This window comes from Coturnix japonica, chromosome 4 (assembly GCF_054131305.1).
Source record: "Coturnix japonica strain WE chromosome 4, WE-NBRP24, whole genome shotgun sequence".
NCBI lineage: Eukaryota > Metazoa > Chordata > Aves > Galliformes > Phasianidae > Coturnix > Coturnix japonica.
Window position 1 is genome coordinate 89,144,299 of NC_140666.1, and position 15,379 is coordinate 89,159,677.

The following is a 15,379-nucleotide window of genomic DNA, read 5'->3' on the forward strand; positions in this document are numbered from 1 at the left end:
TGTGACACGCTGTGTTTTCCTGCACTTTCCCTGCTTATTCTTTCGGTGCAAAATTAGATTTTGAGAGTGGATAAATGAATCTTCCACTATCGTCCAAACTTAATTAGAAATCCATACCGCTACGGAATTTGTGCTGTATTTTCCCTTATATTCAGAATGAACAGTCTACTTATAATGGCTATTTCTAACCAAACTTTCTATGTAACTGAATTAATTAAGTCTTAGGTACAGATTATATTAGGGGAAATTAAGCTTTAAGTAAGCAAGCCATTAACAAATATGATACTAAATTGCCCGTGACATAGATTGGTCTGGTTTAATAACATAAAATGATGTTGGCTTGTGAGAAGTAAACTGAAGAACCCAACCTTGCCATTCTTTCAGTCTGTGTGTGATGTGCAGCTCCTCAGTTGTTCTTTGCAGAAGAAGAGCTCCAATAGGCAGGCGAAAGAAGCACTGTGGATGGTCAAGAAGACCAGTTATATCCTGGGCTGCATTAAAAAAGGACTGGTCCTTTTCAACCCGGACCGTTCTATGATTCTGTGATAGTGTTTCTGTAGGAAACATTCCAGGCTTTCTTATTTAGTTATCAACTTTTGGTCCACAATGTGGTCTTCGTTTGTATTTTGGGGCATGGTATTATAGTGAGAAATATCTCTGCCTTAAGGAAACAGCACGGCACGTCTGCAAACATCGAACCACCTCAGTCACCAGAGTGGCTTTAAAACAAAAAGTGAACTCTTTGTGCTCTTCTGCTGCTCAGAAAGACACTGGGAAGCACTAGGCCAAAAATGAGCCAGAAGTGCTGTTTTCATCCCTTCCAGAGGCAGTAGTACTGAGATCACACGCATCTGGTCTGCAGCTTTTCAGCTGCCTTTCCAGCAAACCCAGTTGCTGCGAAGGAGCTTTCAACTTAAGAGCATTGAATGTATTTGTGACAGTGTGACTGTGGTATTTGGAGCAAATGCAATAATAGAAGGTGTTTCTGATTTTTGTTCCTCGTTTTGCATGTATTCATGATTTCTGGAAGCTGGGTGCTGCTGGGAGAAGAGATTTATGCTAATAATGCTGTATTGTGCACTTCATTAAGGGGGGAGAAAAAAAGAGAAGGCATCTTAAGCAACTTGAATATCCAGCACCAGCTTTTGTAGCCGAAATGCAGATTTCAGTTCGGTTTTGCAATGCATTCAGATGCTTCATGAAAGAGTTAATTTCCTGTTGTGGTGCTGCGATTGATAGTCAGAGGAAATAGGAGGTACCTGGAAAGAACTTGTGATTCCTAATGTTGCAGAAGTTGCCTTGCTGTTGGCTTGCCTCCCCTCCGCTTTGTTATTTTTACCCAGGCTCCCTAATCTTTCCCCTTGCCTTTAACCACCTCCCAGTTTCCTGTTCGCTTCTTCCCTCTGTTTTCTGTCCAAAATACAGGCTTGTTTTTCGCTTTCCTTTGCAGTTGGTGTGGATTGCAGGGCAGCGAGCTAAGATGAATGCCATAGCTGTTTTCACAGTCTCTATTATCTTCTGTATTTCATGCCTCTTTGCTGCTCTCGGTGTAAGTTACTTATTCAAGGAGAATTTGTTGCAAGAGTATTCTTTGTACAGGGGGCACGCGTTTAGAACTTGTTCATGTTGTGCTTTGCTGTCGGTAGGATAATTGCAAACACTCCACCGGAGCTCCTTAAAACTTCTGCACCAAGTCGTGCTTTCTCTGCAGAGCTTTAGCATGCACTGAATGCCATTCTTTGCCTATTGCAAGGAGAGGCATTTTGTTTCTTTCAGATATGTGTGGCTTCAAACAGTGTGAAGGGGTAACTTGCTTTCTTTTCCCTCCAAATATTCCAGTGATTTCTCAACTTTGACCTACGGCGTTATTTCACTGTCATTTCTCCAGCCCTGGAAACAATGCGTGTTAAATATAACTTCACTTTTCAGTAATAGAAAGCATTTTGCTTTTCTTTTGCAGATTGCATTCTCACAACACAGCAACTTTATGGACCTGGTACAGTTCTTTGTGACGTTTTTCAGGTACATTTCCTTACAGACAGCTCAATGTTTCTGCTTTATTTTTTTCCCGTCGCGTTTTGTTTTGCAGTGCAGTGTTTGTTTTTCTGTTGTTGTTGTCGTTGTTGTTGTTGTTGCTCCTTTAATTAAACATCCTGCTTACATGACAGCCCAGAAAATGGAAATTCCTACTGTGTTTAAAGCATTTAATTAGGGATTATGTTAAGAAAATTGTCTGCCTGCGTTCGCAGATGCATCTTGTCCTGTGCATGTTAAGAAAGGGAGCCTGGGGGAGGTGGGAGGCTCTCTCAAGTGCAGAAGTTACTTTTATAGTGATATCAGAGGCAGCTTTTTGGTCCTGCAGATCAAATATGTCATAGAGAATTTGCAGATATTCCCACATCCTCAGATACAAGTTATAGATCAGCGGTTTTCACAGAGTTAAACACGGGCTGATTTCAAACTCTGTAGGTTCCACCTTTTGATTTCAAACTGAACTCCGAGAATACATCAAATATAATCATATACATTAACACAGCTGAAGCTGAATGCCCATTCAGGAGCTGCTTGGTGAAGTTCTTTCCTTAGTGTAAAGTAAATTGTTGATTCCATAGGAGTGCAACCAACAGACATATTTTCAATATTTGCTTCCTTTTCCATCTTCCAAAGCAGTCTGTCCCTGACACAGAGGTTAAGTGAACCCTCAAGCACAGCAGCCATCTCCTTGAGGTTTCCTGATATGACGTCTTGGTCTTTATTTTAGGAACTGGTAATGCTCCACAGGTATAAAACAGTAATTGATCTATAGGGAGAACGCCCACAGGAAAGGGGTTTATATGTCTGTTTAGTCCAGTACGCACAGCCTGTTTTAAACTATGTGATATTGTGAATAACACCTTGCTTTAGATTCCATGCTGAAGTTAATTAAAGCAAGGAGCTCCAGATGGGTCCTTCAGACAAGTAGTTTATATCAGATTCTTTCAGCAGTGTGTAGCATGTTTTAATACAATCCCAGGTAAACACCAGCTTTGAACCACTGCCATGTTGGCATCGATAGGCGAAAAGTGTTTTCTCCTTGATCAGACTTAAGGGTTTGTTCCATTGCAGTTGAGGCCACTTCTAAGAATCTCTGTGGCAGGTTAATTACTTACAAGGAGAACTAACAGAGGAGTACTTGGCTCTTCATTTCCTTTTTAATGGCACATGGGTGGTCTGTGCTTTCCAAATTAGCCGTTAGTTCTTCACAGACCCAGGTCCACCTGCAGATGAGAGTTTGAAGCCCTTTAATATGAGCAGTTTGGTTATTAAAGAGCACAGCAGTTTGAGGCAGAAGTTACACTGGAACAGGTTGCCCAAGGAGGCTGTGGATGCCCCATCCCTGCAGGCATTCAAGGCCAAGCTGGATGTGACTCTGGGCAGCCTGGTCTGCTGGTTGGTGACCCTGCACATAGCAGGGGATTGAAACCAGATGATCACTGTGGTCCCTTTTAATCCAGGCCATTCTATGATACATGTGTTAAAATATATCGGTGAGCACATGCTGTTGGAAGCACAGAAGTTAGGTGCACCAAAGCCAGGCAGCAGTGATTTTCCTTCCCTCCCTCGCTGCTATCACGTGGCTCTCCCTGAGAAGTAATGTTTCAGTGTCACTTTAATAACATCTTAGCATGCCAGAGGAATAAAAATGCATGAGTTAAGGAGAAAGACAGTTTACTGATCCTTTCCAACCACACATTCATAATGCATTAAGAAGTCTTCGTTTCTTCAGCTTTAACAACTGCTAGGATCCTCTCCTAGTATTTTATTTTACATTCACTCTCACTTGCTAAGGAACCAGTGTATTACAGCAGCATGATTCATCTCTGTGCGTAGGGAAAACTATTGAGACTCCTGTATTTGTGATGCTGTAGGGTGCACTCTTGTATTTCTAATGCTCTGGGGTACATCTCGTAATCACAGTTGAGTCCAAGTTAAAGTATGAAATCAGTAAGAGCCGATAGCCCCCTGTGATGATAATGAGATAAAGTTGGCTGAAAATTTGCACGCTGAGCAGAGGCAATGAAAATGCTTTCTGCAAAGCCTAAAGGCCATTGGTAAAACCACTTTGGAGATACAGACCATCTCTAATGCGAGAACTGAAACGCGTATCACTCCTTTGAGCATGGTGGATATGAAAACAGACTCTTTGTCCTGGAAAATGAATGTTCAGAATGACTTTGTTATTCTGCAAGTAATGTCCGTATGGATTTGCTCTGCTGGTGATGGTTCCTATTCCATAGGAGCCACCCTAGGCTTTGTTGTGACCCCCATCCCAACGTGCCTTTCTGTCATGCCACCAGAAGACAGCTGTGTCTTGAGGTTCACAGGGAACCTTACAGGGAAATGGGTGTTTTAAAGTCTTCATTTCTTTACTGTTGTATTGCCGTGATTGAGGTCAAGAAAATCCCTCTAGTGGGCACTGGGAATACAAGCCATTTTCTGTTTGTCCAGTGCAGCCTAACTTATGGAGCATCACAGGCCGCTGCAGAGCCCCAGCTCTCTATGAGGCACACAGAGAAGCCAGGAACCAGGCAGTGCACTTCTGTGGCATCAGGCAGGGCAAAATGTGACTGGATTTGATTTCCATTTAATTTAAGAGTTGGGCTACGTTGGGTCACAGGGAGCGAGCATCACATCTGGAGCTGCCCTTACACTCCTGGAGCTCCTTTTTGAGTCAGCATGGCTGTGTGTGACCATTATTTTGTTTTGCAACACGTTAACTGCTTACTTCAAGCAAAGAAAATGTCAGTGGATAAAGGCTGAGGTACAACAGTGAAGTTTCAGGGTCGTTAATATCGCATTATAATTGGAGCTGCAGGAGAAATGATATTCTAACCACTGTTAACCTTTGTAAATCTAAATGAAGTGCAAGTAAACTGTTGTGTTTTTCTTTTTCCAGTTTCCTTCTCTGATTTCCATAGTGCAGCTCTTTGATATAAAATCTTACTAATTTCTTTCAGCAGAAAGTTGGAGCTTTGGTAAATTTTGGTATCTGTACTTTATCTTCCCCGCGTCCCTGTGTGCCATCACACCAGTCTATAGGATGTATTATGTATCTCGTTGCATACAAAAGATGTGAAAATATCAAAGCTTCTAAACTCGTGGTGCTGACCTCCGGTCCTTTTTCTTTCTTCCCTTTTTTTTTTCCCTGTGTAAAACATTGCATCTGTATTTCATCAGTGCTTCTCCTTGTTGTTGGCCAGCTCAGTAGAGACTTAAAAGATAAATATTGATGGGTTTGAAGGAAATCAGGATGGAAAAGCACATATAAGCACCAGAAGAAATAGCAGAACTGAAGGAGAAAGCGTGGCTTGTGTGATAACTGATAAGGATCAAAGAATCACAGAATGACCAGGTTGGAAGGGACCTCAAGGATCATGAATCTCCATCCCCCCTGCAGGGGTACCAACCTCCATATTTAATACCAGACCAGGCTGCCCAGGGCCCCATCCAACCTGGTCTTGAGCACCTCCAGGGATGGGGCATCCACCACCTCTCTGGGCAAGGATTATGTTTGTAACCCCCATTCATCACAGGGAGGAGACCCTGTGCTCCAAAACCTGGAGAGGGTGGCAGTGAGGTCACAGCACATCACCATTGCTGTTCCCTTTCCTGTATTTCCACATTCACCCCATTTCTTGTCTGCTCCATCTCTTCTTTCCTATCTGTGCTCAGAACATCCTCCCTGGGATGCTCAGTGCTGCCTCTCTCTAGGTCTCTAAGTCTCCTTAGAGATGGTCCATTGCAAATCTTGTCTTTTCAAGGCACCGCAGCATTGATGCGAATATTTATGGCCTGTGCTGAGGTCTGAATATCAAATTGTGTAGTTTTGCTTTGGTGCAAAACCAGAAAAAAACCTTTAGAGGGAGCAGTGTTTATCTCCATATGATTGTCAAGCAGGTGGTTTGAGGTGTTCTATGTTGGCTCTCATGGCTGTAAACATCGGCCCAGTGTTTTTATTAAGTAGGAATGACCTGTTTGCAGTAATTCAAACCTGAAGTCACGCTGCAGCTGTTTTTTTACTCTTTTTGCTTATTAAGTAGCTTCTTTCTGCAGCAGAGATATGCGTCTAAAATACAGTCTGGATCTTTTATTTTCCTGTTGTTTTTTTTAACCTCAAGGTAAAGGAAAAGCTTGGGAATATCAATGTTATTTCTGACAAGATGAGGAAAACTAAGAATTTTCTGTTTATAACTTCCTACTTTCCATGTTCTTGTCATCCCTCTTCAGTTACCTTTCCACAGTGGTCACATGCAGTCCAGTACAGAAGGTCCATATGGTCTCTTCTCCATTAATTAATCCCCTCATTATCCGTGCTTATTTATGCTTTTGGCCTCTGCAGTCTCCTATGGTAACGTAGGGATTTGGGGTGGGGTATAAATACTCTATTTTCTTTTAAACCTATTGACTCAGTGGGTTTGGTTTATATGCGTTGTGTCCTTGCTCCTATCTTAGTCAATAGAAGTGATGGACATCAAAGAGCAGTGAGTTACAAGGCATTGGGTCTGCTCCAGATGAGCCATGTGGATCTCGGCACTCCACTGACAACATTTAATTGGGGTATTGGTGGTCAGTGGGAATGGGTAGGGGTTGGACTTGATGATCTTCATGGTCTTTTCCATATCACCTGCCACAACTTAAGTTGGGTTGTTCAACATCAGCACTGTCTTCAGCTGAAAGAGAATGCCATGAATCCATAGCTCAGGTCTGTTGGTTTGCTGTAGGCTGCAGAGAGCTGTTAGAGCCCATCAGCACAAGCAGTAATAAGAGAGGCATTCAGCCAAGCTGGTTTTGCCTATCATCATCATACGGGCAATTCCTTCAGCATTTTGTATTTGTTCCAATTACTCTCAGGTTTAATGCACTGAGTAGTTAAAAATGTGTCCTATAACTCTCCGGCCCATTAAAAGTTTCTGTCATATAGCAATTTGTGATGTGCTTCCAGTAATCATTGCAGTGCTTTCTGAAATTATTAAACAGCCGATGTATGTTAAGGCATATTAGTATTCAAGCTGCTGTATATTTTGGCATTTAAAGCTGCCATTTTTACTAGCAACCCTGATGTTGATAAACATTATAGGAGAGTTTAATAATTGGGCCCTAATACGCCAGATGGATTTTCTGCTCTCTTCATGAGAATGTATCACATCATAGTGCTGATGAAGTTTTCCTGCCATTTAAAAAGTGAAAGCGTGCTTGTTTGGAGAGCTTTAAAGGTACCTGGGGTGGAGAGAATATGCTTTTTACCACGGAAAGGAGTTTAAGGCTACGATATAAAACCAGACGGGGTGTTCAAGTTCATATTTCAGTATGAAGCTAGAAATAACCCATGGCATGAAGAGGGCTGGAGGCGTACCAGGAAACCATTCATGCATTTGTTGAGACCAACTGAGGGAAGATTACTTACAACCGTTGCTTGTAATTGATTAAATAATTAAGAATTACTTAACATGCTGTTTATCAAATTGATAATTCTCCATAAGATGTGCATATAGCCTCTCCCTAGATTGCAGTGTTTATGCTGCGTAAGGGACGTTTACAACTTCTGTAGGCCAATGAAAGCTGCGTTTGATTGAACCTGAGCCATATTCAGAGTTATATTCAGATTTCCTTGGAATGAAAATGTCTCCAGGGATCATAGATGTCTCTGGATGGTTCTTTTTCCTTCCTATGTGATTTCACATAGGAGTTTTCTGGCTTTATCTTCGTGAGCAGCTCAGTTTTCCACCCCTAAAACTGAGATCATCTCTGGATTTGGGAAAACTGGACTATAAGAGTTGGTCATTCAGGAATGATAGATGAGGAGAAGTGGTACCAAATTGTTGTTTAAGGTGGGAGGAGATGGAGGGAGAGGATCTGAGCTAATGGTGGATTTCAGGGTGTGAAGGAGGCTCTCGGTGGGCAGCTGTATTTGGAGATGGAAGAAACAGAAGGAAAAGGTAAATCAAGTCCTGCAGGAAAGGTTTATTCTTAAAGCCATTTTGAAATGGATGCATATTCCAAGCTGGTACAGAGAGCCTTGGGGCAGAGCACAACATTTAACCAGGCCATTGCCAGCTGTAGGCTCCCACTCCAGGTCCTTTTCCAACACAGCACTCTTCCACCCAGCTGCTTCTGTCCTTCCTTCCATACTTACACAGTTGCTTTCAGAGATAAGGTATGGATAAAAAATTACCTTAAAGCTTCTGACATGAGGGCAAGTCTTCTTAACTTATTTCAGGATGGTTTAGGCTGAGTAAACCCAGCAGACAGATCTTGCCTTGACTGCTCTGGGGCTCTTCCAGCAGATGATGTAGTACAGTGCAGTGAACAGGCACTGAGGTTTATTCCTCCCCAAGCTCTGCCAAAGGGAGGTAGTGTAAGGGGGAGATATATTTCCATAGTGGCTTTATGGCTTTTGTGGGTATTTGCTGCCTCCTTGTGACAGCACCAAGATGCATGGTGCCATTCTTCTGAAATACAAGGTAACGTGGCGTGCATTTTAGGAGGAGAATTCATTGGTCTTTAATTGTTAATTCCTTTCTTCAGAAATTCTTGGAGAAGTGAGGCAAGAAGCAAACAGGGAAAGACTCTGGTGTGTGCAGAATTAGGAGATGAGCATTTCCAAAGTGAAATTTTATATGAGGATCAAGACAATCCTTTCCATTCTCCACTCTTTAGCCTTTGTCTCCAAGGGAATAAATGAACGTGCAGAGAGATGTGATCTTACATGTATCTATCTTAGAGAATGCCCATCGTGAAGGAAGCTCAGTAGATTTTGACATGCATCTATGGCTTGTGCCCCTGATAGATAGAGCAGAATGGAGCACGTACTTCATCTAACAGCCTCCTGCAGACTCATTCACTCCGCAGGTGTTGTGGAGTGCTGATGTTTTTGTGGTCAAATTAAACAGACAGCCAGGACACTTCTCCCCACTGCCTTGAAGATTTAGTTTTATCTCCACCCTTGCTGTGTACATGGATGCTGATTATCTTCCTGAAAGCAAAACAGACGGCAGACAAAAGGTTCAGCTTGTGGTCCGAGCTGTGCTGGTTTTGCTTGGATGCACTTTGGATTTTTGTTCATCAGGGAGCACTGTCCTGTTAAGGCCTCAAAGATAAAGCAGATGTTTCACCTGAGTGTTTGTTTCTTTAGTGGGAAAGGAAGATTATAAGAAGAGAAAAGCTCATCAAAGCCATTGAATGAGTGTGGTGGCGTTCCTGCTGTGGGCAGCCAAAGGGAGTCCCAAGACAAATGTGGGCGCTCAGAAATTTTGTTAGTCCATCATTCATTTGTGCCTGTTGTAATGTGGTATGAGTGGAAATTCATTTAGTGCAAGTGTGACCTTGTCCAGGAGAGAAATGCTGCTTGCAGATGGTGCAGTCTGCTCTCACATTCAATACAGCAAGGGGGAGCTTAAGGGAAAAAAAGGGAAAGTTGAAGGTATGACATCCTTAAGCATCAGTCATGTGTGTTTGCTTCTTTACCAAAGCAGCAATTAAAGGTTTAATGTATATTCTTTTCTAACTAATGGATGGCATGGTGTTTTCATTACAAAGCTCAACAGTAATCCAGTACCTCTCAAAAGGGAAAATAAAATTACCATTAAAACTGCACATCTAAAATGTTTACTTGTCCATTTTAGCTGCAAGAGTGAAATTTCATTACAGTCATAGAATGGCCTGGGGTTGAAAAGGACCACAGTGATCATCTGGTTTCAACCCCCTGCTATGTGCAGGGTCACCAACCAGCAGCCCAGGCTGCCCAGAGCCACATCCAGCCTGGCCTTGAATGCCTGCAGGGATGGGGCATCCACAGCCTCCTTGGGCAACCTGTTCCAGTGCATCACCACCATCTGGGTGAAAAACTTCCTCCTAAGATCCAACCTAAACCTCCCCTGTCTCAGTTTAAAACCTTTCCCCCTTGTCTTCTCACCATCCACCCTCGTAAACAGAGTGAACAGTTACAGTGAACAAATGTCAGATTATAAAGAAAATATGGGGGAAATGGTTTGGATTCTGTATCTCTTGAAATGAAAAAGGCCAAGTAGATCTCTCTGTGGTCCTGCTTAAATTTGAAAAGAAATGGCACTGCAGGAGTCTGTAGAAGCTGTGCAGATGTTTTAATGCAGAAGCCACGCAGGCACCAATTTTTTAATATCTTGTGGTGTATGAGAGTAAGATGTGTATCTGCATTTCTAAGACTGAATAATACAATTCTATAAGTACTGGCTGCCCCGTGGGTGCTCGGTGCCCAATCACATGCAGTTACCATAATACATAGGCTATGGATAATGATATGTAATCAGGAACAGACCCTCCTTTATCCTCATCTCAGGGATCAGTTCCTGCTGTCTGTCCTTTTTTTAACAATTAATAATAACATTGCCATGTCTGCACACTACACTCTGCTAAAGAATTTGCTACTGAGAAGCAGACCCCCAGTTGCCCACAGGCCAAGATGTGAAGTCCCTTGAAACTTGAATGAGGCAAACAGCACAAAAGGGAGGGGGGAAGACAGGGAGTTGGTGGGATACAGTGACATTGATCATCGTTAACTGTGGTCTTGAAGTCAGTGGCACAACCATGAGTTGTGTCCAAGGAGATACATTCATTGGGGTTGTAGACATCTGTATGGGAGAGAATCACAGAATGGCCTGGGTTAAAAAGGACCACAATGATCATCTGGTTTGAACCCCCTGCTATGTGCAGGGTCACCAACCAGCAGCCCAGGCTGCCCAGAGCCACATCCAGCCTGGCCTTGAATGCCTGCAGGGATGGGGCATCCACAGCCTCCTTGTGCAAGAGAGCACAGTGGAAACCATAGAAGGGTGGATGTATGTTTGGAAGCAGTGGAAACATTATATTAAAGTATACTAAATATATGGAAATATAGTAAATATATTGAAAATATATTAAACAAATGGAAATGTTTATTGCAGAAGGCAAGGAGTAGTGAGTGGTCCCTCTGCTGTGAGCAATATGGGAGCCCCAGCATGATGAAAACCAAACCACGTCGCTGCCCGTCCTATAGAAATCCCCCTCCAGAGCACAGCAGCTGCCATAAACGATGCACTTCAGGAAATAAGTTGTCTGCTCTGGTTAATCTTCCTATAAGCACTCAGTTGAAGTGTACTCTAGACAAAGGATGTTTGGAGACTTTTCTTTCACTGCAGTGCTTGAGAAGAGAAGCTTTCATTGGGATAGTTACACAAAGGGAGAACTTTTAATCTTAGAAAGACTGCGTGCCTTGAAGTTGCTTGTTAATTATTCAGCCTGATAACATCATCACTGTCAATAAAGTCTGCTTTTATTATTATTATAACTGCTTTTTTTTTTATATCTTCTTTTTTTTTGCATTTTCCCTAGAAGTTGATAAACCTATTCATCCATTTTTTTCCTCTTTAGACTTAAGAAATACAGATATGAGGAAACCAAGCACTGCCTATAGTTCTGCAGCAACCAGTTAAGAAAGAATCCAATGACGATCCACTTTATCTTATTTTTTGTAATTTGGAAATGAAGGAAAAAAAATCAGTTTTCTCTGCTGCTTTCAAGGCTTTTCTCTTGTGGGTTGTGGTCTCGATTTACATATTGCCAAAGATAGCCGCTAACTGGCTTTTCCAATATGATTAAATCTATCTGCCTCACCGTTCTGCTTTCCCAGTGAAAGCTGGTGGATATCTTAGGATTCCGTGTCATATAAGGAGGTCAAATAGGTTACTTTGGAACAGCAGTTTGGTTCCTCACTGGGTGTAGTGAGCACTGAACCGTGCAAAACATTTTGCGCCGCCACATTATCTTTCATCAAAGCACCTCTAAGTACCATATGAACATTTAGTCTGGCTTTTTGATTTGCTGGTGTCTTTTGTCCGCTGTTATGTCATGAGCAAGGACAGTAAGATGTTTGTTTTCTTTTCTCCTTTACAGTTGTTTCCTGTCTCTGCTCCTGGTGGCAGCTGTGGTCTGGAAGATTAAACAGAGTTGCTGGGCATCGCGAAGAAGAGAGGTTAAAATGACAAAATAGAATTCTATCTCTTAAATTCCTTCTTTATAGTCCTCCTGTCCTGTATTTATTTGCATATGCACAGTATTAACCTTCAGTTAAGGATAAGCTCCACTAATCTATAAATGCTTCTGTTTAGGCATTTATAATATTGTATTTCCCGTTACCATTTCAGCCACAAATGATTCTATTTTAGTATCCTGATACTGCAATTCTTGCGAAGCACAAAAAATAGGAGAGAATGTCCTTTATTCCCTGAACTTGGGTTTTAGACTGCGTAAATATAAACGTAACAGCAAATTAGCAGACTCTATAGATGTGCTTTGAGAGAGGAACTGTCTCTGTTGCAACACTGGCCATGTGAGTTCACATGTTAATGTGTTGAAAGTAGACAATCCTGATTTTCAAGTGAATTGCTTGTACCTGTGTTTAAATCACGGAATCATTGAATCATAGAATGGCCTGGGTTGAAATGGACCGCAATGATCATCTGGTTTCAACCCTCCTGCTATGTGCAGGGTCACCAACCAGCAGCCCAGGCTGCCCAGAGCCACATCCAGCCTGGCCTTGAATGCCTGCAGGGATGGGGCATCCACAGCCTCCTTGGGCGACCTGTTCCAGTGTGTCACCACCCTCTGGGTGAAAAACTTCCTCCTAATGTCCAACCTAAACCTCCCCTCCCCTGTGTTTAGGGGAATTCTATCTCATGTGCTTTAATTTCAGAAATATATTACCATTAAAAACAGGTGAAAGGAGCCACATGAGATTCAGAAAGCTATTGATGGGCTTCATAAAAAGCAGTTTTTAGTACTAGAGCTTTCTTCCTTTCGTCAGGCTGGGGCTGTGTTTGCAGCATATAAAAAATGCACAATGTTAATCACTTAAAACACTGTTTTTCCATGCTTGTGCCTGATGCATTTGATAATTCCTCACCGCTCTTTTGCTTCTCAGCTTGAGCTGTCATTGCACATTACATCCTGAGATGCAAGGTGACCAATAGCGTAACCCAAGTTGGAAGGGACTAGGGGTCATCAAGTCCAGCTGCAGTGATAGGACAGCCAGTGTGTTGTCACTCCGTAACATAAAAAATATATCCTTCTTTCTAATTGTCTAAGTATGGATATAGAAACGTGTAGTGGGGCAAGTTGTATTTGTGGAGAAGTCTTATATGCTGCCAGACAGATGGCCACATCATGTTCCTGGGGTCCTCATGCTGTGGTAGGCACTGAAACCATGGAAAGCGAAGCCTGGTGTCATGTGTGAATACAGGAGAGGTTAGGCTGGGCTGAGCACAGGGTTATTTTTTGGAGTTTTGCCTTTGCTGTGCTTTATCCAAGTGAATCCATCTGCAGTTTCTAAATGTAGGTGTCTGTACCTCGTCACATATTTTTCCCAAGGGGTATCTTGTGCATCTCCCCTGCTTTTGAATTTCAGAGGGGTGAAATCTGTCTATTGGTATAGCTTATTATATGGATATTGCATCCAGCTGCAATCTGGGATGAGGGCAGCTGCAGGCACAGAAATGAAGTTCTGTGCAAGTGACTGTTTCTTGCATACCTTAAAAACCTGTATCAGGTTGTGGTTCCAGTGCAGGAGTGGGAGTATTATAGAATTACACCATCTGTGGATCTCCTTTCTTGTAATGAAGCAGGGTGATGTCTGATAACTCTTCTCCCCTTCTTCCTCATTCTGCTTCAGTTGTTTTTGCTCTTACTGGTGAACTCAAATGCATAATATAATCAGTGTTTTTCAAACAGATAACCCTTAATCTTGGAAATAATTTAAGTCTTTGAGGCTTCTCATATTCTCTGAAGGTAGATAAATTTTGACTACCATGGCTATTTTTTTTTCTTTCTTTATCTCTCATGGCAAGAAAGGAAAATGGAGTAAACATAACGTTCCCTGTTGGCTCCTGGGGTTAAATGTTATCACGGAATGTATAGGAAAAAAATAGACTGAGAAATAAATACTGTGCTTTTGAGCTCAGTTAAAATATTGTAGCGGTGGCCCAAATGAAAGATTTCTCCTTAAATAATTTTGAGTCTAATTTGTCTTTTAAGAAATCTCAAGTGCTAACAAGGCATGTTTGAGTCTGTTTAAACTCAGCTTGCACATGCAGCTATTTCATAGTATCACAGAGTCACCAAGGTTGGAAAAGACCTTCAGGATCATCCAATCCAACCGTGCACCTACCACCAGTATTTACCACTAACCCAGTCTCTCTGTGTGCAACATCTCAATGTTTCTTGGACACAAGAGCACATTTGACAGGCAGTTCATCAGCACATTCATATCTTGGCAGATATCTACCAGTATCTATCTGGTACTTCATAAGTCTCTGCTATTGCATCCCTCTGTTGTAAAACATGAGGAAACTGCTTCAAATCTTTGCTACGCGTTGATTAAAGATATTAATAAAGGCTGTCCCCAGAAATGAAAGTCTGTTAAAAAGTTGTTAGGCTTTTTTGTAGAAATGATGATGATTTTATAGATCACGATGTTCTTTTCATGCAGGACTTCAGTAAATCCTATTAAGGCTCCCTTTAAACAGTGGTAGTTAAAAATGATTAACAGCAGTTTGCTACAGTGAACGCTTTAAGTGTACAGAAGTTTATGCCTCTGTTGTTGTTGCAATGGTTTTGAAGGATGTGATTTTTAGGTGTTCTTCAGATGAACTGAAGAAGTTCATCCCTTACATACAATCTCAACCATCTCTTGCAAAACTTGAGGCTGTTTCCTCGTGTCTTATCAGCTGAGAAAAGAGACCATCACCCACCTTACTGCAGCCTCCTTCCAGGGAGTATATCCATAGCCTTTCCCTCTCTTGCCAAACTGATCGTCTTCTCATAGAAGGAGATCAGGACCTACCCTTCATGAACCCATTCTGGCTTTGTCTGGTCACTTGGTTGTCCTGCATGTGCTATGTGATACGCTGCAGCCCTGGTAGCAAGTATTTCTTTGACTTTGTCTGTGTTTTTAGAGGTGTTCAAGTTACAGTTGCTTCCTCCCCATGGGTTGTGCTGTAGTAATTCTGTGCTTGTTGTCTAATCATAACCCAAAAGGCTAGTAAAACATGATGCAATCTGCAAGTAATTCCCAGCTATCAATCACTCTTTCCAATATAAGCATCACTAGTGCTCGTCTTCTTATCCCAGCGCTGGGTGAAAAATAGATAGCTAAAGCTTAATCCAAAATATATTTAGGACAAAAAAAAGAGTAAGTAGAATGATGTAGTAGCCAAAATAATTCAGGCAGCATTAATCTTTGGTCAGGTTTCTGGTCAGCTGCTTGCACGTATCAGTGCTGATGTTCCTCAGCCTAATAGAGAAAAGGTCTCTGGGTGATCAGACTCAGCAT

At 42.0% G+C, this 15,379-nt stretch overlaps 1 protein-coding gene across 1 annotated transcript in view; it reads left to right on the forward strand.

Moving 5' to 3' along the window:
• ATRN (attractin) overlaps positions 1-15,379 on the forward strand; it is a 130,833-nt gene that overhangs the window by 89,574 nt on the left and 25,880 nt on the right. The window contains exons 25-26 of the mRNA XM_085545912.1: positions 1,961-2,022; positions 11,947-12,025. Of these exons, the coding sequence (XP_085402038.1) occupies positions 1,961-2,022; positions 11,947-12,025 (141 nt within the window). The remainder of the gene's footprint in view (positions 1-1,960; positions 2,023-11,946; positions 12,026-15,379) is intronic.